The sequence below is a fragment of the Zea mays genome, chromosome 7 (genome assembly GCF_902167145.1).
Source record: "Zea mays cultivar B73 chromosome 7, Zm-B73-REFERENCE-NAM-5.0, whole genome shotgun sequence".
NCBI lineage: Eukaryota > Viridiplantae > Streptophyta > Magnoliopsida > Poales > Poaceae > Zea > Zea mays.
In genome coordinates this window covers 169,091,973-169,117,397 of record NC_050102.1, presented here as the reverse complement: position 1 = coordinate 169,117,397, position 25,425 = coordinate 169,091,973, and the positions used below count along the sequence as shown (strand labels likewise).

Sequence of the window (25,425 nt, the reverse complement as noted above, 5' to 3'; positions counted from 1 at the left end):
TGCTGGTGTAGACATCGTAAACTAGGAGAGAAGTAGCTAGACCCCTTGACTCCTGCTTACATGCTTTTACCTGGTGGTCATTTTGGTGTTGTAGTGGGGAGCATGTACTTGCTGGCCACTAGCGTGCTTGCTCGTTGTTGCCTGCGGCCTGCAGGCATGGATGGATTCTAAAGTTTATTTATTTATTTAATTTTTCTTTTTTAAAAAAATGGAATTTTCATTGTATTGACTCAAGAGCAAAATGGTTACTTCTCATATATTGTAAGTAAGGATCTCTCATATTCAACACGGGTAATGATGCTATAATGATAATCTAGATGGCAGGAAACGCGAGAAGTCAGAACACTGGCGAGTGGTGATGCACTACAGCTACAGGTTCCTCAATTCTGCTGATTGTATTCAGCCAAAAAAAAAACTGCTGAAACTGACAATGCATGTTTGCTCACTGACAATACATGATGGCAAAACCGAAAAAACAAACTGAAAGGACAAAAGGATCCAAACAAGATGCCTTATCCCCCAAACACTCACTTCATTTCCATGACATGATCACAGGCAGACCAGCATTTGCATTTGACCAGCCCCTGACAGCAACCCCACAGGGTCCATTGCCATTGCCAAGTGACTGGATGCCCTGAAATCCACTATAAAATCCTCGCCCCCTGTGCTGAACTGCTCACCACCACCAGAGGTACCAAGCATCGACACCTGTCTTCCTCCTCCTTTCCAACCGCTCCAACCAGCTGCTCAAAGCCAAGGAAGCTCACATGGAGCTCCACTTCCAAGCGCAGCCACCAGTGTTCCAGCTCGAGAACTACAGCAGCAGCAGCAGCTACTACTACTACCAGCAGCAAGAGGCGGCGGCTCAGGCCAAGCCGTCCAAGCCACGGGGCCGGAAGAAGGGCAGCAACAACCACAGCAAGTTCGTCGGCGTCCGGCAGCGCCCGTCGGGCCGGTGGGTGGCGGAGATCAAGGACACCACGCAGAAGATCCGCATGTGGCTCGGCACCTTCGAGACCGCCGAGGCCGCGGCCAAGGCCTACGACGAGGCCGCCCGCCTCCTCCGCGGCACCGACGCCCGCACCAACTTCGCGCCGCGCATCTCTCCCGACTGCCCGCTCGCCGTCCGCATCCGCGGACTCCTCCACCACAAGAAGATCAAGAAGGCCAAGGCCGCCGCCGCAGCCGCCAAGCAGCAGGCGTCGTCGAGCTCCCCTGCATCCACCACAAGCAACAGCAACAGCAATAGTCATAGCACGAATAGTGCTCGTGGTGGTGGCTCTAGCATCACCACCACCACCACCAGCAGCAGCAGCAGCTCCAGCTCCAGCAGCGCAGTCAGCTGCGACGACGACATGGCCACGCAGGGCGGCGGCACCGGCGCACTGGACGCCGGCGAGGTGTACCGGCCGGGGTTCGCCACCGCGGGCACCGAGGAGGAGTTCGACTCTTGGATGTTCGACTCGGCGTTCCCGGCGCTGGACAGCTTCGCGGCCGTCGACAGCGCCGTCCCAGCTGCTGGCACCACGGAGGAACCGGGCGCCGAGATGGCCGAGTTCGAGCGGATCAAGGTGGAGCGGCGCATCTCGGCGTCGCTGTACGCCATGAACGGCCTGCAGGAGTACTTCGACCGGGTGCTCGACGCCTCCGCCTGCGACTCGCTCTGGGACCTGTCTCCGCTCTGCCACCATTAGCTAGCTTCATCACCTGAACCGCGTGCGTCGTTTCTTCTTGCCCTCCCGCCTCCTGCCAGGTGTATGCGCGCGCCTGCGGTGTAAAGAGGAACCGAACAACACTAGAGGATTCTGCTCGTTGTAGTCAGTCGATGCATTTTTTTTTTTGAGCAAAAGTGCCTCAAATTCTGCCTTACGGCAAAGCGAATGGTCGCGCATTTCAATTTTCAGTCTGTCTGCAGTTGCTCTTCATGCGGTGAGTGCAGGACTGCAGGGTGCTTAGCGCTGAGTGCAGAATGACACTTATCTCAGAGTAGAGTACCACAGTCTTGAATCTTGATGTACCTTTTGCATCTGCGAAACTCAAGTTTGTCGTCGACTTCGTCAAGATCGATCAGCTAGACTTAATAACTTGGGTGTACAAAGTACAATTCATCCTTCTTCTACGAATATTTGATCATAACTCGCCCTGTTGCTAAGGACACGTACAACCTGCAACCAGTTTTGGCAGGCACTTAGCTGTATAGATGGCCAAACGGGCCGGGCTAAATGGGCCGGCACTAAGCACGGCACGGCCCATAGTGCTTCGGCACGGCACGGGCACGATTCATATAGTGCCAGTGCCGGCACGACACGGGTCTAGTGCCGTGCTTGGGCCGCCACTCCGGCACGATGAGCTGGCACGAGCACGACACGATTAACTGGCCGGCACGGTTAGGCACGACTTAGACCAACATGTGGTTTATATATGTGATTGTGATATGTGCATGTGGTTGTACATTGTTATTTGTTATGATTTACAGATAATGAATTCACTTTATAATGGTATAAATACTCAAGTTTTAAAATTATATATATAATCTTAAAGATCTTCTATATTTTTTGAGCTTTTAAAATGAAATAGTGTCTGGGCTGGCACGGGCACTATTAGGTATTAGTGTCGTATAGTGCCGGCACGGCACGATTAGGCACTATAGTGTAGTGTCTGGTAGGCCTGGGCATAAAAACCGAAAACCGAACACCGAAACCGAAAAAACCGGAACCGAAACCGAAAAAACCGGAACCGATCAAACCGTTATATTTTTCGGTTACCATTCTTCAGAAACCGAAATTTAGTTCGGTTTTCGGTTTTTAGTTCGGTTTAAACCGAAAAACCGAACTGTTAGCCCATCAGCCTATAATCCCATTTCAGCCCAAGTCTTCAGAAACGCGGCTTGCTGTCTTGGGCCTTCTCCGGCTCTCAGCCCCTCACGCTGCCTGGGCCCAGGTGCAGGCACCCTTGCTCAATCCCGTCGGCATGCAGAATAGCAATACAGAATTCCTTGTATTATTCTATGTAGGCATGCAGCACTGGCAATCGGTCAGTAGCAATAGCACTGGCATAGCAAATTAGCAATAACAGGCGATCAGGCCTTGGAGTCGTCCGAGTGCTGGGACGGAAGCCGTGTAGGCGTGTACTATGCAGCACATAGCTATTTGTTTTTTTCGGACTACACAGCCAGCTAGCCGGCGGACAGGGTACTGAAAGTCTGAAACACAGCACAGCCTAGTTCGGTTTTTTCGGTTAAACCGAAAACCGAACCGAACTATACGGTTAACCGGAGGTCCGGTTTTTCCTTTTCTAAAGATAATTTCGGTTGACATTTTTCAAAAACCGAACTTTAAAAAAAACCGAAAAACCGAACCGAAAAATTTCGGTTAACCGAGTGCCCAGTCCTAGTGTCTGGGCCGCTGGTTAGGCACTAGTGCCGGCACGACACGACACGATTACTAATAGTGCCTAACAGTGCCGTGCCTAACAGTGCCGTGCCTAATAGTGCTAGTGCCGTGCCGGGCCAGGCGGCCCGTTTGGCCATCTATACTTAGCTGCAGTGGCTCATGGCTGTACACCAGGGTTCAACCTCTAGGCAAATTAGTCTACGCGGGGACCGGGAATGCCCTAGGAATTTTTAGGATCTACTAAATCACGAGGATTTGCATCACCGAACTCCCTTTCCAAACAGGTCAGGTTTTCAGTAACCTGAGATCCTTTAAACAAACCAAATTCATCTTGTCTTCATTTCCAATGTTTTCTAATCGGTTGATCGTTTCTGAACGTCAAAGGGGCGATTAGCCGAACAGAACGAATAATCGGACCATTAGCTCGGTAATCGGATGAACCTGGAATCACATCCACACTTACATTGCTAGCACCTGACCTGGGCATCTGGCACTGATAGAGATGAATGGGGACTGGGGAGAAGAGGTGAACCCTTGCAACTGCAGCTGCAGGGCGCCACCGTGCTGGGGACGGAGGGGGCACCGAATCTCTTCGCCGGTGGCACACCACCATCGGCTGCGTGTGGGTGCCTGGGTGACCATGTGCCAGTGCCGTGCGTTTGGGCAACTGGGCAAGGGCATTGCCGTAGCTGTACAATGTGTGGGCCTGTGGGCTGTGGTTTTGTCTTTTACAATTTTGCTTGTGTATAGGCCAGTTTCGTCAGTGGGCTGGACTGGGTAAAACTTGAAGCGGCCCAAAATCCCCAAGCAGCAAACTAATTGTCCGCGGCCTAATTGGATGACTAATCATGATTAACCTATTGAGAACTACATTAACACGGAACGCTAGATCCGCTCCCTCTCACCCGTCGCGAGGAGTCGTAGAAGTCCGTTCCCTTCCCAGCAAATCACACACACAGAGGAACGCATGAGACACAAGATATAGGTTGGGCTTCTGTCCTCTTTCTCTTCTCTATTCCATATGAGGGGTACATGTTCTTTATATAGAGACGTGATACCCATCAGGAATAAAACCGGTATTTACGCACATAACCCTTCGTTAGGGTTTCTTAACACCCCCCTTGAGTGAACACCGCGACCAACACGTGACTCGTTTAAAACTCCAAAAACCCAATGTGAAAAATATGGAGAAAGAGCGTATGGTGACGCATATTGTATTTACAATTTGTTGTCTCGTTAAAAACCTCATGTGAGAAACTTCCGGAAAAATCACCAAGGGAAAAAGAGTACACCAACTATCATTATGACAGATTTTGATCTTCTAGATCTAGATTCTATCGAAGCTTCTATAAAGGCTAACTTTAGAAATGTGCCCCCTGGTCCTTGCAAAACTGTCTCAGTATGTAAACCACCTTCTGGAACTATATGCACATAGATATTTAGCAAACGAATTACATATTGTCGCAAGGATTATCTCAGGAACTTTACCTCAACAAACTTCTGGTTACACGAGGTTAGTGCATGTTTCAACATAAATAGGCTACTTTGATTGGTGGTGTTCGATCGACTGGATCTATATATTTGATAGACACCTCTATAAATGTCCACATATTGAACATCAAGCTAACACCTTGAGGGTATACAATATGACATTTAGTATCTCACAATTGTAATCAATATTAAGCATTCGCTCCCCCTGACGATGACATCTGTCAAAGTCGTTAGCCATCATAACACAAACATATTCTTTAAGATATGTGTCTCATTGTTCATGTGGAATAATGAGGATGGATGAGGCTGTGGAGCTACACCTTTCATTCTATCATACACCACATAGTTGTGCAAAGCAAATAACTTGTCTATCCACGGGACTTAGAGGATAATATAGTTGTAATAGTACAAATTATAGACATGACTTGTCGCTTTAGGCGTTCATTCATTTCAATTTATATGATGGTGTGACATAAGTCCATTAAAGATTGTAATCCAACATGGATTCTTCATCGATCAGATACATCGTTATAGTTTATCATTCTAGCACAACAGGGATATTTTGCCAGTAACACCTAAACCTTATAGGTTTCTGCCATCAGGCTTTAGAGGATACTGTAATTTCACATCTAGTAGAAAATACCATGAGTAAAACTCGTTGAATGCACATGAGCTGATTCGTTGAACTTCAAGTCCTTTGGTACCTCTTCTTATTCCATTTTGGGTCTATATGGGTTTTATCTCTTTATAGGAGTTATCAAACTTTGGTGTTCAACACAGACTTTGTTTCTTCTAGAAAGGTTCAGTCTAGAAACTATAATCTCAACTAGGAGATATTCTCTTTACACAGAAGAGTGATCATTCATCAGGAATGTAATGAAGGTTATATGTTGCATATTTATAATTGAAAGATATGAGTCCTCCTAGGATCTCATGACAGATCTTCAGAATCCTATCAACTACATATTTTAATTCATGCCATTTTTCAGATGTATTACATAACAGAACAATGTTTATTCAACACATATGGGGATGAGTCTCTCACAAGACCACTTGAACCATCGCATTCACCACAAGATATTTCAATAGTGCCCATAAATGTCCGAACTTCAAGGTTATAACTTTTACTTTGCGATTATTGGTTCAGCCTCGATTGCATTTATCAATGACCCGATAAGAGAGTTTCAAGCACTCATGTCTAGGACTTTGTATTGGACCCAGATGCAAATTAGAGGGGCAAGATAGATGTCGACACATTTGTCTACCAAATTTATTCATAATCTTCTGAAAGTGCATTCATCCCTTTTGTGATTTTGGTGATTTGGATAACAACACATTTAAAGGTCTAACGAGTTTGCTAAGTGTTGAACAGGAAATTCAGTATGATGAACATACTTGAATAGTGTATAATGATCAGTGAACAAGGTTCAACACAAGGTCAAATAACCAGTGAGACAATGCAAATGGATATAATATGGTCTCTATATTGGTTTGAATATATGGACAAGCCCTAAGAAATCACTATGCATAAATATGATCATAATAGAGGTTGAAGTGATTAAGAGGATTGGTCAAGCCAAAGTGAATAAGATATGAGGAATCGTGAATTGGCTTGACCATATTACTATTAGTCCATATATGAATATATGAGAATCAAACTAGAGCTTGATTGATCTTAGCAGTTATATCTAGATGTCATTCAAGCAAGGTTCACAATATTGAAGAAATGATTCTCTCAATGGATGCTCAATAGGATGTGACTCAAGAATGGCTTGATAGGGTGAAGATAGCAAGGAAAGGGCTTCGAGGAACTAAGCGAAGGTGAAGGCCAAGCGACGGCTTGTAGACCGAGGTACCATGGCTAAGGTGAAGAAGAGAGTACTTGCACTAAGTCGATGAACTAATCAGCTATGAAGAGTTACAACATGTTGATGCATCAGTAAGGTGACTTGAAGCCATGATTTGAACTCATATAAGGTGATATGGTACAAGTCACAGGGTTTGATTTGAGTTTGCTTCAAAAGGTGAGACAAAGATGTTTGTGATCCTTATGAAGCAATGCCATGGAGAAATCACACATGAGACACCAATGACTCAAGGAGTTTTCTTATTTAATTTTATTTAACTTGAGTATAGGAATCGTCGTACTATAAAGGGGGATCCAAAAAGAAGGTTGGTGTTTGCCAAAGCTCAAACCTCTCTATTCAAAAGCTATTTTTGAAAAGCAAAAATCTCTTTAACGTTCTATGGTTGGCCGTGGTTAGGGTTGAGAAACCTAGAGTGTTCTTGCTGAAAAGCAGCTGAACTTGTTCAGCTGCAGCTGAGCTTTTCAGCTGAGCTGGACTTCAGCTGAGCTGAGCTCCTTCAGCTGTAGCTAAGCTTTTCAGCTGAGCTGGACTCAGCTGAGCTGAGCTTCTTCAGCTACAGCTGAGCTTTTCAGCTGAGCTGAGCTTCTTCAGCTACAGCTGAGCTTTTCAGCTGGGCTGAACTTCAGCTGAACTCAACTTCAGCTGTGAACCTCTTTGACCATACACCAGCTGAACTTGCCTCCGGGCAGTTGAGCTGGGGTTTTCTCTCCTAAACTCACTGGTCAAGACCAGTTGAACTGGTCCTGAGGGGCAGTTCAGCTGGTCTCTGACCCCTCTGACCTCTGTTCTGCAGTCTGCCAGTCAGACTGGCAAACAGGTCGCCAGAGCTGTCAGGGGCGGTTCAACCGCCCCCCCTGGGCGGTTCAACCGGTCTTGGTCAACTTGACCAGTCTGCAGGTCAGTCTGGCAGTCAGACTGGCAGACAGTCTGCCTGACCTGCCAGGGGAGGCTCAACCGCCCTAGGGGGAGGCTCAACCGCCCTCAGGCAGAAAATTCTGCCCAACGGCTAGTTTTGAGCTCCCACTATATATACTACCTCCTACCTCTCTCCCCAAAGTAGGGAGCACGATTTGAACTCCATTTCTAACCCAAGAAACACCTCCCTCTCTCTCTCACACATCTCTTGCCTCTCCCATTTCAAATCTTTGGAGAGAAATCTTTGAGTGAGCTTGAGAGCTGCGATTTTGTGCTTCATCTCTAAATCTCTCTTGCTCTTCTTCTTCATTCGAGCTTTGGTACTACATCGAGTTCTTTGTGGATTCATTACTCTTGGAGCTTCTAGCTCCTAGACGACTAGGTGTCTCTTGTGAGTCTCCAAATCTTGTGGAAGACCACAAGAAAGTTTGTATTACCCGCTCGTTTGAGCAAAGATTAGTGTGTGAGCTTGACCTTTGTGGTCGGCAAAGGGAGGATTAGGGTTGAAAGAGACCCGGCTCTTTGTGGGCGCCTCAACGAGGAAGTAGGGCACCTTGGTGGTGTGACCGAACCTCGGGATAAATCTTGTGTTTCTTGTGTTCTTGCTCATTGTGTTTGTTTGTGTTCTTCGTTCTCTCACCATCCCGCAAAAGAATTGTTTATATCTTTTTGGTGTGTGGATTTTGAGAAGTGCCCTTCTCAGATCTACTACTTTGAACCCTGTGGATCATTTAGAACATCTCATTTCCAAAGTTAACTGGGTGAATTTCGAGATCAATTCAGTTTTACCCAGTTTGCTTCTAGTTTTTGTTGAAAAAAGTTTTAAGTTGCCTATTCACCCCCCCTCTAGGCAACTTTCAATTGGTATCAGAGCCTAATCCTCGTTCTAACGCTTAACCGCGTGAGGAAAGATCATGTCGGGGGGACTAATAAACGAAAGTGCTTCTAAGCTTGAAAAAGTTGAGGTTGCCTCGACTTCATCTTTTGGTGCAGATGTTGATCCTAGGGCAATAGACCTTGCCATGAGAATCGCCGAAAGGATGTTCCTCAAAATGAAGGAAGATGAGGCGAAGAACATTATTGAAGAAGTAGAAAATGATCGATGGAGACCAAACGACGAATCCACCTCTTCACAAGGTTCGTCTTTCAAATCCACTTCTCATATGTGCTTTGTTGCTAATGAGAGTGACAGTGAAAGCGAAAGTGAGGATGAGGAGGAGCATGAAAGTGATAGTGAAGATGAGGATGATCTTCAAAAATTCTTCGCTCAACTAAGTAAGAAGAACCGGATGAGCTTGCTCAAACTCATGAAAAGAGCGGAAGAACAAAAGGAAAAGCTTCATAAGCAAGAAGATATCCTCATCGGAAAAATCAAAGACTTGGAGAAGTTGACCAAAGAGCATGAGAAGCTAAAGTGCTCTCATGATGATTTGGTCCAAAGGTATGAAGACATTTCAATTGAGCAAATTAAAGCTATTAATCATTCATCATATATTGCTCAATTAGAAAATAAAAATGCTATGCTCAAGAACACGGTAGAAAAGCTAAACATTGAAAATCTAGCTTTGCAAGAAAAACATGATATGCTTGTATGCTCTCATAATAAATTTATGGATTCACATATCATGTTAAAAATGGCTCATGAGGTTGTGTTAACTAATTTGAAATCATACCAACCTCACATGTGCACATGTGTTGAAATTGAAACTATATTACCATGTGCTAACAATTGTTGTTATCAAGCAAGCCAATCTTCCATTGAGCTAGAAATTTCAGGAATTAGTGATATTTCTATCACACAAGAAAATAAAGAGCTCAAGGAAGAAGTTGGAAGGCTAAGAAGGAGCTTAACTCTTTTGAAGGGAAAGTGTCATGCTCAACCTTCTCACGATAACCGTGATAACATGGTGAAGAAGCTTGAGAAGGGGACAACCGTAGCATGCACAAACCCGCTTCAAAATAATGCTAAGTTCCCTAAGAAAGGCATGAGCAAACATCAAGAGAAGAAAGCCAAAGCTCATGACAAGTGCCTCAACCATGCCTCCACATGCTCCACACAAGGTAACAAACAAGCCACTCTTCCAAATAAGAGAATATGCACTAGAAAGTGTTATCAATGTCATGAGAAGGGACATGAGATTAAGTCATGTCCCTACATAAAAGATAGTGGCTTAACTTTAGAAAGAAAGAGGCTCACTAACCATGTAGCAAACAAGAAGCAAGGCAAGAAGGAGTCTTGCAAAATTAAAAATCAGATTTGCTACACTTGCCGAAGAAAGGGACACCTTTGCAAGGATTGTCCCATGAGTAAGTATCCTAAGCCTACCATGTCAATTCATTCATATTCGCTTAGGAGACCCAAAAATGACATTTGTGCTAGAAAGGTAATTAGTTCACCTAAAACTAGCACAAAGGCCATTTGGGTGCCTAAGTACTTGCTAGCTAACCTTGGTGGACCCATCCAAAAATGGGTACCAAAATGTACTTAATAAGTTTTGCAGGTACCCACAGATGATATGAAGCTTTGGGGTGCTTGAGCGGTTCAACTCAATTCTTATCTCAAGCTATCAATCTTACATTGTCTATCCTTTAAGATTGACCCAAAGATGAATTGAGTTGTTATATCACTAACTTCATATTCATCTCTAGCAAGAACTTATGTTGTAGGGAATAAGGATTAACCTTTGTGGGAATCAAGCAAAAGGCCTACAACCAAGTGATATCCAAAGGATGGTAACAATTAATTCTTAAGTGCACATTGCTTTTAATTGGTATATTTCTTTGTGTCTTTTGTAGCTACATAGGAAAAATGAAGCACTTGAGAATGAACTTAAAAGATTTTACCTTAGCATGGAAAAGATCCAATTATATGGTAGATTGCAAGCTTATATGTTTATATTGTGACAATCTACATGCTTTAAATTGGTTGTATGTGTCTTGTGGCATATTTCAAATTGATTATCGTATTATTGCCATGACCTAGACATAAAGAGGATTATCTCATGTTCTTAAATGAATAGAGTGCTAAGTAAGAAATTCAAATCCTTAAAGCACTTACCAAAAGGGGAATTCTCTATATGACTAGAGTTGTGAGACTAATGTTTTTATCTAAGTGAATTATGTAGTTTCACAACATGAGAATGTGTTTCTAAAATAGAGTGTGTCATTCAATCTATGTGTACATTTTAAAATTTGAAATGAGGTTTATTGTGGAAAATTATTTTAAAATTTTCATTCCAAGCTCAACTGGTCTGACCAGCTGAACTTTCTAGCTCAGCTGGGGAGGCCAGCTGAACTTTGCAGCTGAACTTCAGCTCAGCTGCTTTTGACCAGTTTTTACCTGGAGCACCCTGACCAAAACCGGTTGAACCGGTGTGGGTGACCGGTTGAACCGGTGTCTGACCGGTCTGCGCAGGTCTGTCCGCGCGCAGGTCAGCTGCACTTTTTCAGTCGCGCAGTCGCTTTTTCTGATGGGCAGCAGCGTCAGGTGCGCAGAATTTTTTCTTTTTTTTGTCGCGCAGTCACATCCGCTCAGCTGCAGGGCGTCCAAAATTATTTTTTTTTCTTTTTCTGACGGGTGCTCAGCTACAGTCACATGCGCATGCAAAATATTTTTTTTGTCTAGGTGCCAGCTGCTGGTCCGGTCACTTCACGCGCAGCATTTTTTTATTTTTTTGACCCGTCAATTCCCTGGCGCGCGCAGTATTCTTTTTTTTTCTCTTTGCTTGCTGCCGCTCCGCTGGACAGCCTGTGCGCGCCAAACTTTTTTTTTGTTGTGCATGCAGAAGCTTTGCTACTTTTCCCCTGTGCTGTCACTTTCCTGCGGCGCGTGCAGTTCTTTGTTTTTCTTTGCTTGCTGCCGGTCAGCAGGACAGCAGGACAGCCTGTGCGCGCCAGATTTTTTTATTTTTTATTTTTTTTTCTGTCTCTTCACGCGCGCGCAGAGTATTTTTTTTTTAGTCGCTTCTTGTCTGCGTGCCACTTTTTCTGTCTGGTCAGCAGGGGTGTGCATGCAGATTTTTTTTGGGTGTGCATGCAGAGTCCGGTCACTTCTCCTCTGTTGGGCGCTGCCCAGTTTTTTTTGGACACCTCTGCTCTGTTCGGTCACTTCTCACAGCCGAGTAAACGTGTCAGGGCGCCATGCATATTTTTTTTCTTGCCTCCCTCAACTGCAGTGTGCGCAGCCTTTTTGTTCTTGTGACCAGTCGTTGTCACCCGCGCAGCAAGGAAAATATTTTTTTTTTGTCTCTTCCGTGCAGAAGTGTGAGGGATGCAGGGCGCGCAGCGTAGTTCTTTTTCTTTTGCCGTCCGGTCTCATCTGCACAGACACTCGGTCGCAACCTTTTCAGCTTTATTTTTGCAAGATTTTTACTGTTTCATTTGGTATGTGACCAATAATAGTTCCTTTCAAGTGACATTCTTTTTATAAAAAATGTCAATATGAAAGTTAAATTCTTTTTGGCTTAAATATGTAAATTGGTGCATATTATTAATTCACTCATCCATGTGCATTAATTTAAAAGGAATGTAATTTATGCCTTTACGCCTCATAAATGATGATTTGTTTGCCATTCATATATAGATATCATCATTCATTAAATACTTCCTTGTACTACTAATACCTCTTTTCAAAGTGCTTTTCGACTAGTTCTAAAAGGAAAAGGGATAACAAGCTAAAGAAGGAAGTCTCCACAAATGAAGAAAAGAAGAATACTTAGATGACACCTTCTCATAAAGTAAGACCTTTCAATTGATACAACAAATGGTACGTTCTATATGGTGGTAAGTATTCTTAGGCATAAGTTAATTCATTGCAAATTTGTCATGCCTTGACCATGATATGTAATGTACTCCCCATGAGACTCTTAACTGAATTGAAAGTGCATGTGCCAAGTCATTCAAATACTTAATGCACATATCTAGTGGGAGAACATTATATATCTTGTGTCATAGAGAATAAGTTTCCCTTGAGTAAGCTATGCTAAGACAATCCAAAATGATAAACTTGTATCTCATTCATATGGATTGTAATCTTTGTTTTCTAAATAGCTACTCTTGATGCAGTTTAAAATTCCCTTATCGTTAATTTTAAAAGTGCATAAGAATCTTTTTGTTGATATTCATCACATACATATGCACTAACATGGATATGATTTTTAAACTGTAAAATGTACAATTAGTGATCCATACTCTCTAAATTTTGAAAACCCATATTTTGATACTTTAGAAATCTACTTCAATCGATATCCATATGCTTCACATTGAATTGGATCACTAAGTTGAAAATTTCATGCATAACTTGTCTTCATGATATGAACGCTTGTGTGACTAACCTTGATAAGCTAGGTGCACCCAAGGTCAAGCTAGGTTCATCATTAAGAAGGCAACACAATGATGTATGAAGAAAAGGAGAAAAGGCTCCTATTCTTAACTCTTGTTTTTATCTGTGATTAAATATTGACTTGAAACCATGTAAGATGGTTGTCAAGTATATGTTGGTGCCTACACAAAGAGAAAGGCCACAATAAGGATTGTGTGGGTACTCAAGGCTCTTCCTACTAATCTCAAAGGACCCAATTCAAATTGGGTACCAAGATATGAAGCTTAAACTTGTTTTGCAGGATCACACCTTCAATGGATTAAGTTGGGTGCTCAATAATGAATGTATAAATCATGTTTGGAGATAGTAGCAAGGGTGGTAACAACTGAATCTCAAGTGCATATTATTTTCAAATCTTATCTCTTTTGTGACTTGTGTAGCCACTAAGGGAAAAGAAGCATTTGAGGATACACATCAGTTGTTGATCATGAAATAAAGGTCAAATTGGAAGATGAATGAATATTATCATATGGTCAACAATCCAAAATTATGTGACGTATTCTCTATCTAGTTAATTTGGATTTGAGTCTTCTATATAAGACACTCACCATAATATGGATTAAGTCAGCCTTTTAGACTTCATTGAATAACCATGCATATTATCCATGTCATTCAAAATATATTATGCATGAGGGTTCAAGGCAAATTTAGTCCATATTATGAGGTTTCTCTATTTTAGCAACTCGCTTGCCTTCCACATATAAAGGGTTGCTAAATAAGAAATTAGTGCTTGTGCTACTAATGCCATCTCTTGTGTTGAGTTTATCCATAGAAAATCTATGTTAAGAGATGGTGCTTGTTTTAAATTGGATAAATCACAAGCTTAAAGGATACTATTCAACTAATGTAAGAAGAAGTTGATAAGAGGCCAAGGTATGAAAACTTCCTCACCTTCAGTTGTTTTAGTATTCTATCCTTAGTGGGATGTACCATAGTATAGGTTAAATTCCTTGCAATATAAAATGTTCAATAGTGCATATAACTTTGACATCAACTATATGTGTGCACTAATTTAAAGGAATTTAGTCTATCCTTTTTGAGTTTTAAGAATGATGATTCATTTTCCATCCACATATAAGGATTATCATTTGTGAAACCCTCCCTTGTGTTTCTAATGCTCTCTTTTCTAAGTGTTTAAATAAGGTCCTTCCAAGTGCTTTCAAGATGGATTCAAAATCTATAGATATAAGAGTTTTGGTTGTTTCAATCATTGAGTTTCAATGGGTCTCATATCAAGTATGATTGAACTAAGCCAAGATGAATGAAGTTCAAGATCGCCTGGTTGGATGAAATCATAAAGAGAAAAGAAATCACAGTGATTCAAGAAGGGAGTTACACTTTTTGTCAACCTAATAATGAAGATGTAGTGACATATTTATATGATATCCTTCATTATGAGGTTTGAGGTTCATCTTAGCATGCTTTACCCTTTAGGATTTCAATTGATATACTTTTAGTTCTTAAACTTTCAATTGGTTTGATTTTCATCATCTATGTAAAGCATGTTATGTTAAACCAAGATATAGCGCAAACTTCACCTTTAACCTCATATTGTTGATGTGCATGAGTGTACTATGTGTACTCTTGCATGCACAAATTGAGGAAGAGTTTAGCCTAGATCTTGTGAGGCTAATGATTTCTTCAAGTTCATGTTTTGTAGTCTCACACCTTGGAGAACATCAAATGAGGATGAGTGGTTCCAAGGAAATGATCAAATATTTACCACATGTCCCCCATGGATTAGTTCTATTGGGGAACGATATGTGTTCTCTAGCATAAATTCAATTGTTTCATATATATTATGCCTTGACCAAGATATATGATGAACTCCTCTAAAAATCTTAATTGAATCAAGTGCATGTTACAAGTAATTCGAGTACTTGATGCATACATTTAGGGGGAGCTCATTCTATATCTTGTGTCCTTAAAGACTAATAATTTCTTTTAGTGAATTTGTGTAGTTCTTTGAAGAGAATGAGTTTCTCTTGATCGTTTAAAGAGGATAAGTTTCTCTTTGAAATGTCAAGCCTATCAAACGCTAAGATAGAAATTCATGATTATAATGAAGACCATATGGCGTAGAACAAAGGTGTGTCACTCCATGAACTATTGTATAACATTTGTGTATCTAGGCTCTTACAAGTTAGTGTATGCATGTATATGCAATATCTTAAGTCACATCATAAGGTTGCACTTGAATCTTGGCTTAAAATATTGCATATCATGTCTATTAGTATACCGTTTGATTATGAGTAATTCCTTAAATTGGTGCAATTTCATATTTTCATACTTTATTTATACCAAGGTTCAAATTGTAGAACTTAATTCCCTGACCTCACAAGTCAAAGTGCATAAGCTAAACAAGTATTCATCACTTGTATGCACACATTTAGGGGGAGAATGGTCTATAATTTGAATCTTTGAGACTAACTTCATTTCCAAGTCTCTTATGTGTGTAGTCTCAAATTAGAAAGGAATCTTCGGGCAAAGACAATCACTTCCACTGCAAATTTGATGGGTATCAAAAATTCTTTGCTCCAATAAATATATCTTCTATACATTTCATAAGAGAATGAGTTTCTCTTGTATATGCTACTCCAACATCATCTAAAATTGGTAAATATGTATCACATCTTTTTGGATTACAAATATCTGAAGTAGCATAGCTTATAGATTCTCCTGTCTAGAACTTAATTGATTAAATAGTGCACATGTTTCTTATGTTGCATGATTATGTTCAATTGATACTCCTTGTATACCAATGGTACTTTAAGTTGCAAATAAGTACTCTCAACAGATATCAATTGAATTCATATATATATATATGTGCACTAAAACTTGAGGAGAACTTAGTGTAATATGTTATTAGTGATCTATTTATCTATCAAATTATATCAATTGGTGTTTTTCAATTGATATTTTTCATACATGATCACTAGTTGCATAATCCATACTTGTGCAATTTTCATGTTGCCTCTTGTTGTGATAAGAAAATGCTAGGTGACGTCTAGACTCCAGGTATCAAGATTTATCTTTCAGTTAGTATGACAATCTTCATTTGATATCTTGGACCTATGTCACAATTATGCCAACAAGAGCTTACAAATGAATTCTAAATCCAACACAAGTCTGGAAACCCCTTGAAAAGGTAAAACGCAAAGGTACATCACTTATGACACTTATCCATTACCTTTGTGCCATCTAAGGATCCCTTTCATGATAGTGTGTTCACATCTTGCTTAATCATAATTTCTACCCATTATATTCTTTGTATCTTTTTTGGAGATTTATGACAAAGGGGGAGAAATTTTGCATTAAAGCTTACCTTTAGTCTTATGTAACTAAGTGTTATAAGACTTTAAAAGGGGAGAAATAATTAACAAAAAGGGAAGTCATAAGAAAAACATAAGATGTAGAAAATTGATGAGTGCATACTATGTCATGAGCATCACGTTTATTTTATGACACACTGCATCCCATGAATAGTATGATATAATTTGTCTCCATACTTTGACCCAAATATGTGCTTTTGGCATTTGAGTACAAAAGTGTTATTTTCTGAAATGCACATATTTAGGGGGAGAAAACTATATCATAGGATTCAAAATCTTATTTATCAAATCTTATGTAAGCTTTAAACGTGTTGTCATCAATCACCAAAAAGGGGGAGATTGAAAGTGCATTCATCCCTTTTGTGATTTTGGTGATTTGGATAACAACACATTTAAAGGTCTAACGAGTTTGCTAAGTGTTGAACAGGAAATTCAGTATGATGAACATACTTGAATAGTGTATAATGATCAGTGAACAAGGTTCAACACAAGGTCAAATAACCAGTGAGACAATGCAAATGGATATAATATGGTCTCTATATTGGTTTGAATATATGGACAAGCCCTAAGAAATCACTATGCATAAATATGATCATAATAGAGGTTGAAGTGATTAAGAGGATTGGTCAAGCCAAAGTGAATAAGATATGAGGAATCGTGAATTGGCTTGACCATATTACTATTAGTCCATATATGAATATATGAGAATCAAACTAGAGCTTGATTGATCTTAGCAGTTATATCTAGATGTCATTCAAGCAAGGTTCACAATATTGAAGAAATGATTCTCTCAATGGATGCTCAATAGGATGTGACTCAAGAATGGCTTGATAGGGTGAAGATAGCAAGGAAAGGGCTTCGAGGAACTAAGCGAAGGTGAAGGCCAAGCGACGGCTTGTAGACCGAGGTACCATGGCTAAGGTGAAGAAGAGAGTACTTGCACTAAGTCGATGAACTAATCAGCTATGAAGAGTTACAACATGTTGATGCATCAGTAAGGTGACTTGAAGCCATGATTTGAACTCATATAAGGTGATATGGTACAAGTCACAGGGTTTGATTTGAGTTTGCTTCAAAAGGTGAGACAAAGATGTTTGTGATCCTTATGAAGCAATGCCATGGAGAAATCACACATGAGACACCAATGACTCAAGGAGTTTTCTTATTTAATTTTATTTAACTTGAGTATAGGAATCGTCGTACTATAAAGGGGGATCCAAAAAGAAGGTTGGTGTTTGCCAAAGCTCAAACCTCTCTATTCAAAAGCTATTTTTGAAAAGCAAAAATCTCTTTAACGTTCTATGGTTGGCCGTGGTTAGGGTTGAGAAACCTAGAGTGTTCTTGCTGAAAAGCAGCTGAACTTGTTCAGCTGCAGCTGAGCTTTTCAGCTGAGCTGGACTTCAGCTGAGCTGAGCTCCTTCAGCTGTAGCTGAGCTTTTCAGCTGAGCTGGACTCAGCTGAGCTGAGCTTCTTCAGCTACAGCTGAGCTTTTCAGCTGAGCTGAGCTTCTTCAGCTACAGCTGAGCTTTTCAGCTGGGCTGAACTTCAGCTGAACTCAACTTCAGCTGTGAACCTCTTTGACCATACACCAGCTGAACTTGCCTCCGGGCAGTTGAGCTGGGGTTTTCTCTCCTAAACTCACTGGTCAAGACCAGTTGAACTGGTCCTGAGGGGCAGTTCAGCTGGTCTCTGACCCCTCTGACCTCTGTTCTGCAGTCTGCCAGTCAGACTGGCAAACAGGTCGCCAGAGCTGTCAGGGGCGGTTCAACCGCCCCCCCTGGGCGGTTCAACCGGTCTTGGTCAACTTGACCAGTCTGCAGGTCAGTCTGGCAGTCAGACTGGCAGACAGTCTGCCTGACCTGCCAGGGGAGGCTCAACCGCCCTAGGGGGAGGCTCAACCGCCCTCAGGCAGAAAATTCTGCCCAACGGCTAGTTTTGAGCTCCCACTATATATACTACCTCCTACCTCTCTCCCCAAAGTAGGGAGCACGATTTGAACTCCATTTCTAACCCAAGAAACACCTCCCTCTCTCTCACACACATCTCTTGCCTCTCCCATTTCAAATCTTTGGAGAGAAATCTTTGAGTGAGCTTGAGAGCTGCGATTTTGTGCTTCATCTCTAAATCTCTCTTGCTCTTCTTCTTCATTCGAGCTTTGGTACTACATCGAGTTCTTTGTGGATTCATTACTCTTGGAGCTTCTAGCTCCTAGACGACTAGGTGTCTCTTGTGAGTCTCCAAATCTTGTGGAAGACCACAAGAAAGTTTGTATTACCCGCTCGTTTGAGCAAAGATTAGTGTGTGAGCTTGACCTTTGTGGTCGGCAAAGGGAGGATTAGGGTTGAAAGAGACCCGGCTCTTTGTGGGCGCCTCAACGAGGAAGTAGGGCACCTTGGTGGTGTGACCGAACCTCGGGATAAATCTTGTGTTTCTTGTGTTCTTGCTCATTGTGTTTGTTTGTGTTCTTCGTTCTCTCACCATCCCGCAAAAGAATTGTTTATATCTTTTTGGTGTGTGGATTTTGAGAAGTGCCCTTCTCAGATCTACTACTTTGAACCCTGTGGATCATTTAGAACATCTCATTTCCAAAGTTAACTGGGTGAATTTCGAGATCAATTCAGTTTTACCCAGTTTGCTTCTAGTTTTTGTTGAAAAAAGTTTTAAGTTGCCTATTCACCCCCCCTCTAGGCAACTTTCATCTTCGTCATTTCCCAAAATGAAAGGTTCATTAGTCTATATTCCTAACATAATTATATTGCGCACATTGCTAGGAATTTCATCACTAAGATGAACCTTTTCATGAGGCAAATCATCATCAGGGTGAATTAATTGAAGGAGAGTTATCACAGACCATGTGAATCTGTAATCAGAACATATGCTTTGACTAAAGTCGATGGATCATATTCGCGGGCGTCCCGCATAATAGATTAAATGCCAATAATTCAAATGTGGATAGATATTAATCCCGTGTATATCCACAACTACATCATGTAGAAGAATCCAAACCTATGTGGTTACTCCTAAATGATTTCTGGCAAACTCCATATATATAGGAGTACACACTGAACGACAGATTCAATTTGGCTTTTGTGTGTTTTATAGAATATTGAGGCATTACACTATATCGACATTTATCTCCCCCTAATGCCGAGGTGTTATAAAAGCATACAAATAAAATCCTCAACCACAATCATCCAGTTGTGGCCAATGTATGTTATTGTGGTGATTCATTTAGAAAATCTTACGCACATTACAGATAGGGGTTTTATGCAGTGAGATTTAGACTTAGATTAATATAGTGGCATGAATATTGCTTCTTTTTCCTTCAACATGAAGGGTGAGTCTCAACTTCAAGCGAGACGTGCAACAATATGTTGCTTTGTGGTTACAATTCTGGAAACATATTGTGGTTATTACCAAATACACTATGTAAACCATAAAAAACTTCAGGGGCTTCTGCACGCTATATGTCGTTTGGAGCAAGGTGATCGGTAGCTCCGACCACAGGGGATACCGAGGCATGTCGGGTTGTGTCGTACACACCTCGCGGTCTTCGTGTCAACGCTTGTTGATGGGTGCCTGACGACGGTCGTCTCTGACCACACCTCCCGACGAAGGCGTTTCCCTCGCTTCGGCATTTTCCATGGTCCGACGGGAGCACTGCCCGGGGGTGGCGTGCCTCCTTTCGAAATGTCGCCTCTCCTCCTCGCCCTTCGTGGGGCGTTCCGGCCTTGTGCCTCAGGTGTCGGTCGCCTGGGACTTGGCAAGGCAGAGCTCACCGATGGCGGTGGTGAGGAAGTCGAAAGAGCCAAACTTGATGCTGCTCCCTAGGGTGAAGGTTTCGACCCCGGCAGATGCTGGCGAACTGGCCATCGGAGTGAAAAAAAAGTAGCTTAGCACGCTTGTGGTCCCCTACCTGACGCGCTAACTGTCGTGGTTTCGGAAACAGGGGACAATAGATTTGTGTTCAGTGAGGATGCAAGCAAGGACTCACTCCGGATGGTGGATCACGGAGAATCAAGCAAGGGACTGAGACACAAGGGTTTATACTGCTTCAGGCCAAAGCCCTAGTCCAGTGTAATGTTGATCGTAGTATTGCAGTGGAGCGTGTTACAACTGGTGTGCGTACGAGGGGAGAGGGACTCCCTTTTATACTTCAAGGGATAGTCCTTACATGTGAGAGTGGGAGAAAGAAAGGGAGAGACACAGAAAGAGAAAGTTCTTCAACCAGAGCCCTAAGCTATAGTGCGCAGCGGGCCCTTCTAGGGGCGTGCCTGCTCACGGTGTGGCTCCTCCTAATGGGTCATGTGCCTCCATATTCCTCGCATGGAGCTCTACCCCATCCATCTGTTGTGTAAGGCTATGTAGCTTACTCTATGCCTATCCATCGTACCAGATGGGTCCCGCAAAACGTGCTCCTGGTAAGATTGAGGCACGTGTTCAGTACGACTTCATCTTCCATCAACTCCCTCTGTCACCCTTCAGCATGCTAGAGCACACGCTAGACATGTCGTCTTGTTCTTTTTGGTACATGGGTGGAGACTTCGATGCCGTAACCCCCTGGTGCCGCTCACACGACGTGGACATGGTTTGGTGGCGTTGCATCTTGTCGCGGCTATCGTGGCCGGCACCGTTGGCTCAAGTTCCTTCCTTTCGAATCCACTCGACGGGGATCTGGTCCCGCCTCGCAGTCGTCTCACCTTGCAGTCTTGCTCATCAGAATCTTGGTCGTTCGTCCCGCCTTGCAGACTTGCTTAGCGGGGATTTGGTCAATAAATGGGCTAGATAGGAGTTCGCGGGCCTTGCTTTGGATACCTCTTTCATAGGTATCCGACAAATAATAAACAAAAAAACTATAATAATAATAATAATGATTAAATATAATTAGTAGTTTAGTTAAGCTTTCATCAATAAATACTTTGTTCATAAATACTTTCTTCATAAGTTTAGCTTGTCCTTGTAAATGGAAAAATGATAAATAGTTGATCTATAATTCAGAACACTACAATGGTATTGACTATTAAGCACACAGCACTTGCAACAGAATGAAATATACTACATCGAACTTCGATGAATAGCATTGCAAATCAAAACAGGATGATATGAACAACAATCATGGCCAATAGGGGGCTACGAACAATTTATCACAAAATACAAAATGGAAACACACAGCAGCAGCACGCAATGGAGTGGACCCATACAGAGTATACTCAAAATAACTCAACCATTAAGCACCAGCGAACTAATTATTAACCGGCTACTCAATAGTCATCGCCCTCGTCACCCTCGTCATCTGCACCCTCTGCGCCGACTTCCTCATAGTCCTTCTCAAGAGCAGCCAAGTCCTCACGGGCCTCGGAGAACTCACCCTCTTCCATACCCTCACCGACGTACCAGTGAACGAACGCCCGCTTGGCGTACATAAGGTCGAACTTGTGATCGATGCGCGAGAACACCTCAGCAACGGCAGTGTTGTTGCTGATCATACACACGGCACGCTGGACCTTTGCCAGGTCGCCTCCAGGGACAACAGACGGTGGCTGGTAGTTGATGCCACACTTGAATCCGGTGGGGCACCTGTGTGGCGGCAGCATAATTGAGTTAGTTAGGATCACTAATCAAGGGATAAGCATGTGATATTATAGAATAAGTGCAACTCAAATTGCGACAAAGACAGCTTACCAGTCCACAAACTGGACAGTTCTCTTGGTCTTGATGGTTGCGACTGCAGCATTGACATCCTTGGGAACAACATCACCACGGTACATCAAGCAGCAAGCCATGTACTTCCCATGCCTTGGGTCACACTTGGCCATCATGCTTGAGGGCTCAAAGACGGCATTGGTGATTTCAGGAACAGAGAGCTGCTCATGGTAAGCCTTCTCAGCAGAGATTACAGGGGCATATGAGGAAAGCATGAAATGTATACGTGGGTATGGAACAAGGTTGGTCTGGAACTCGGTGACATCCACATTGATAGCACCATCAAACCTCAGGGAGGTGGTTAGAGATGATATGATCTGTGAGATCAGCCTGTTCAAGTTGGTGTAGGTTGGCCTTTCGATGTCAAGGGACCTCCTGCATATGTCATAGATAGCCTCGTTGTCCAGGAGGACTGCAACATCAGTGTGCTCAAGCAAGGAGTGGGTGGAGAGGACACTGTTGTATGGCTCTACAACAGCTGTTGACACCTGCAATCCAGGGTGGCATTAGAGGAAAAGTTAAACCATGGACCAGACCCAAAATGATCGATCATCTCTACCCATTGTCCACATAACAGCTAAGATGCAAAAAGAAACTACTCTCATGAGCAAGCTGAATGGCCCACATCACATGGACAGGAGGGAGCAGCACTATAGGATAATGTTGGCACATATGCGATGCATGATTTCAAGACACTCATAAAGATGACCTGTGGCATGTGACAGTTGTACTAATCATGGTCTAAACCATGCACAGGAAGGTCCTCCTCACTAACCAGAAGTCCACAACAGTTGATTTTTTGTCCACACATGATTTAAATAATGCTAGGCTGGTCCAATGATCAGTGTCTATCTGTGTGATTTAGAAGGCAAGGACAGTGCTGCTAAATTACATGGTCCGTAGATTAATTCTATATAAAACAATTCCCTGTTGGTTGACAAATATAAATTGTTAACCTGCTTCATGTATTATTTCCATTTCTCAGATATTTAAGCCAGCATCTCAGTTTGGAAAGAATAGATATACGAATACTTTTTTTGAGAAATCACCGGATACTAGGTTGCTAATATAAGGTTTTAGCATAGGTAAGGTCATACCTGTGGGGAAGGATAAATGGTGAAACCAAGCTTGGATTTCTTGCCATAATCAACTGAAAGGCGCTCCAATAAAAGTGACCCAAGTCCAGAGCCAGTCCCACCACCAACAGCATTGAACACCAAGAATCCCTGCAGCCCAGTGCAGTTGTCTGCAAGCTTGCGCACACGGTCCAGGCATAGATCGACAATCTCCTTCCCAACTGCATTCCACATAATTAGAATTGAACATATCCACAGTCACAGAAGCATAATACCCACTCCTATTACATATTCACATACACATGGTGAATTACCAGTGTAGTGGCCACGGGCAAAGTTGTTAGCTGCGTCTTCCTTGCCCGAGATGAGCTGCTCTGGGTGGAAGAGTTGGCGGTACGAGCCAGTGCGAACCTCATCAATGACAGTGGGTTCAAGGTCGACGAAGATGGCCCTCGGCACATGCTTGCCAGAACCGGTCTCGCTGAAGAACGTGTTGAAGGCATCATGTGCGACGCCAACCGAGGTATCACTGCATCATAATCAAACCAGTGTTAAAAAAATGTATAGCGAGGAACTCTAGTAAGGTAGTAACCATTGGCATATGAGCTAAAGGAGTAATTATAGCTTACGCAACCTCCCTCCTCAGGGTCCTAAACAGAATTTTATATTATCAAGCAGAGTAGCATTAGGGCAAATTTTCTATGCTACTACAAAATCAGGCAAACAGAGAGAAGCATGCCACTTTTAACAGAGGACAAGATGAAACTCGTGAATCCAGGGAGATCCAGAGTCTGACACTCATCCGAGCTCCCCGGTTATATTATTTATTAAGCATCCCCACAGATTCAATTCTTCAGATCTTGCGTCTTACATAGTTGGAAACTCTATCTGTCCCCAAGCACACAAACATAGACGTGCGCTCCTCTGAGGACCTCAAGGCATCGTTCTGTCATCTGTGTCGCCTGCCTAATTCGCAGGAAAAGAACAGATGCAGCAATTGGCAGGCCTAGTATTAATAGTAATCCAAAAAATGCTAGCGCAAACCCTTAATTAGGAAACGTCGCATCTAGTCCGGCTCATGCATTGCAATCTCTCAACAACCGGCAAAAAATGTACCAAAACCCAACAAACCACAACACATCCGACCCAAACAAACCCCGTCGCAAAGGACCAGACTAGAAGTACAACGCAAACGAACCAAAATTACGGAGCCGACATAGAAGTACCATCACTACACACCTACCCGGCCCATCGTCTGCTCCACCGAATTAGAACACACACAAAACGCAGCGATCCGAAACATCTCGGAAATGCGACGAACGAGCACGCCAGAATTTCGAGCACCCGGCTCCCTAGAACGCGCGACAGATGCGCGCTGCCAACAAAAAAAAATGGGGGGAACAGGAGGCACGCGTCCGGCAGATCGACAAGAGTCGAGCATTCACCTGGGCATGGTGCCATCGGGCTCGATGCCGTGCTCGAGGCAGTAGAGCTCCCAGCAGGCGTTGCCGACCTGGATCCCGGCCTGGCCGATGTGGATGCTGATGATCTCTCTCATCCTGCTCGCCCGTCTGCCCTTCCTCCCTCTTCTCGCGCCGCGGTTTCTCTTTGCTTGGGCAGGGCGCTCCCTCTAATCTCTCCCTCTCTCTCCTCTTTCCAAAATGTGTGAGATCGGGCGATAAAAAGGGGCGGAGAGGAGAGAGAGCCAGAGACAGAGAGGGAACAGGGGAGGTGCTGGCGATTTCCTGGGTGCACTAGGGAGGAAACTTGAAACGGTTGCTTTTGCAACAGCCAACGCTACTTCGTGGGCGTTGTTCACGTGAGCCGGCCTTGCTATATAAACGTATTCGTAAGGTGTTCCATCGCGTATAAAAGTTAACCATAGTTCTAAAAACAATAGAGCGATGACCTAACAGGACCATTGGTGTCTAACGTGATAATATGTGGTAGCATGGCACACAAATAAAAGGTTTGTAATCTTAGGACAAGACATAAACAAGGGACCTAATGTAAGAGCATCTCTAACGATGCCTCAAACTGGTGTATTAAATTGAAATATAAATCTCTACATAGATAAAACTACCCCAAAAATATCTTATTTTATAAAATTTGATTAAAAATTTATAGAGCACTCTGTCAAATGCTTCAAATATACTACACCGCAGTGATTTGTCTATAATTTAGATTTTGAGCTTTACTGTTGGAACAAATTATTTTATCAGTGACCTAAATTTTATCAATTATACTTATTTACAAATTATAGGATAT

The 25,425-nt window shown here is 42.7% G+C and overlaps 2 protein-coding genes across 2 annotated transcripts; one reads left to right on the top strand and one right to left on the bottom strand.

The window, feature by feature from the left end:
- Positions 1 to 698: 698 nt before the first annotated feature.
- On the top strand, positions 699 to 2,124 carry LOC100273192 (uncharacterized). Its single transcript, NM_001147636.1, has one exon. The coding sequence runs from the start codon at positions 768 to 770 to the stop codon at positions 1,692 to 1,694; it is 927 nt and encodes a 308-aa protein (NP_001141108.1). The 5' UTR covers positions 699 to 767; the 3' UTR covers positions 1,695 to 2,124.
- A 19,291-nt stretch (positions 2,125 to 21,415) lies between these two features.
- On the bottom strand, positions 21,416 to 24,953 carry LOC542582 (alpha tubulin 6). The gene is made up of 5 exons (NM_001112118.3): positions 24,603 to 24,953; positions 23,472 to 23,686; positions 23,179 to 23,378; positions 22,061 to 22,569; positions 21,416 to 21,955 (listed from the first exon to the last, which is right to left on the bottom strand). Exons 1-5 carry the CDS (start codon positions 24,713 to 24,715, stop codon positions 21,640 to 21,642), a joined length of 1,353 nt encoding a protein of 450 aa, NP_001105588.1. The 5' UTR covers positions 24,716 to 24,953; the 3' UTR covers positions 21,416 to 21,639.
- Between the last annotated feature and the right edge of the window lie 472 nt (positions 24,954 to 25,425).

Coding starts and splice junctions, on each gene's coding strand:
- LOC100273192 (NM_001147636.1), top strand. CDS start 768: ATGGAGCTCCACTTCCAAGCGCAGCCACCAGTGTTCCAGCTCGAGAAC.
- LOC542582 (NM_001112118.3), bottom strand. CDS start 24,715: ATGAGAGAGATCATCAGCATCCACATCGGCCAGGCCGGGATCCAGGTC. Junction 23,379..23,471: donor TGCCCGTGGCCACTACACTG/GTAATTCACCAT, acceptor TGTGGAATGCAG/TTGGGAAGGAGATTGTCGAT. Junction 21,956..22,060: donor ACTGTCCAGTTTGTGGACTG/GTAAGCTGTCTT, acceptor GCCGCCACACAG/GTGCCCCACCGGATTCAAGT.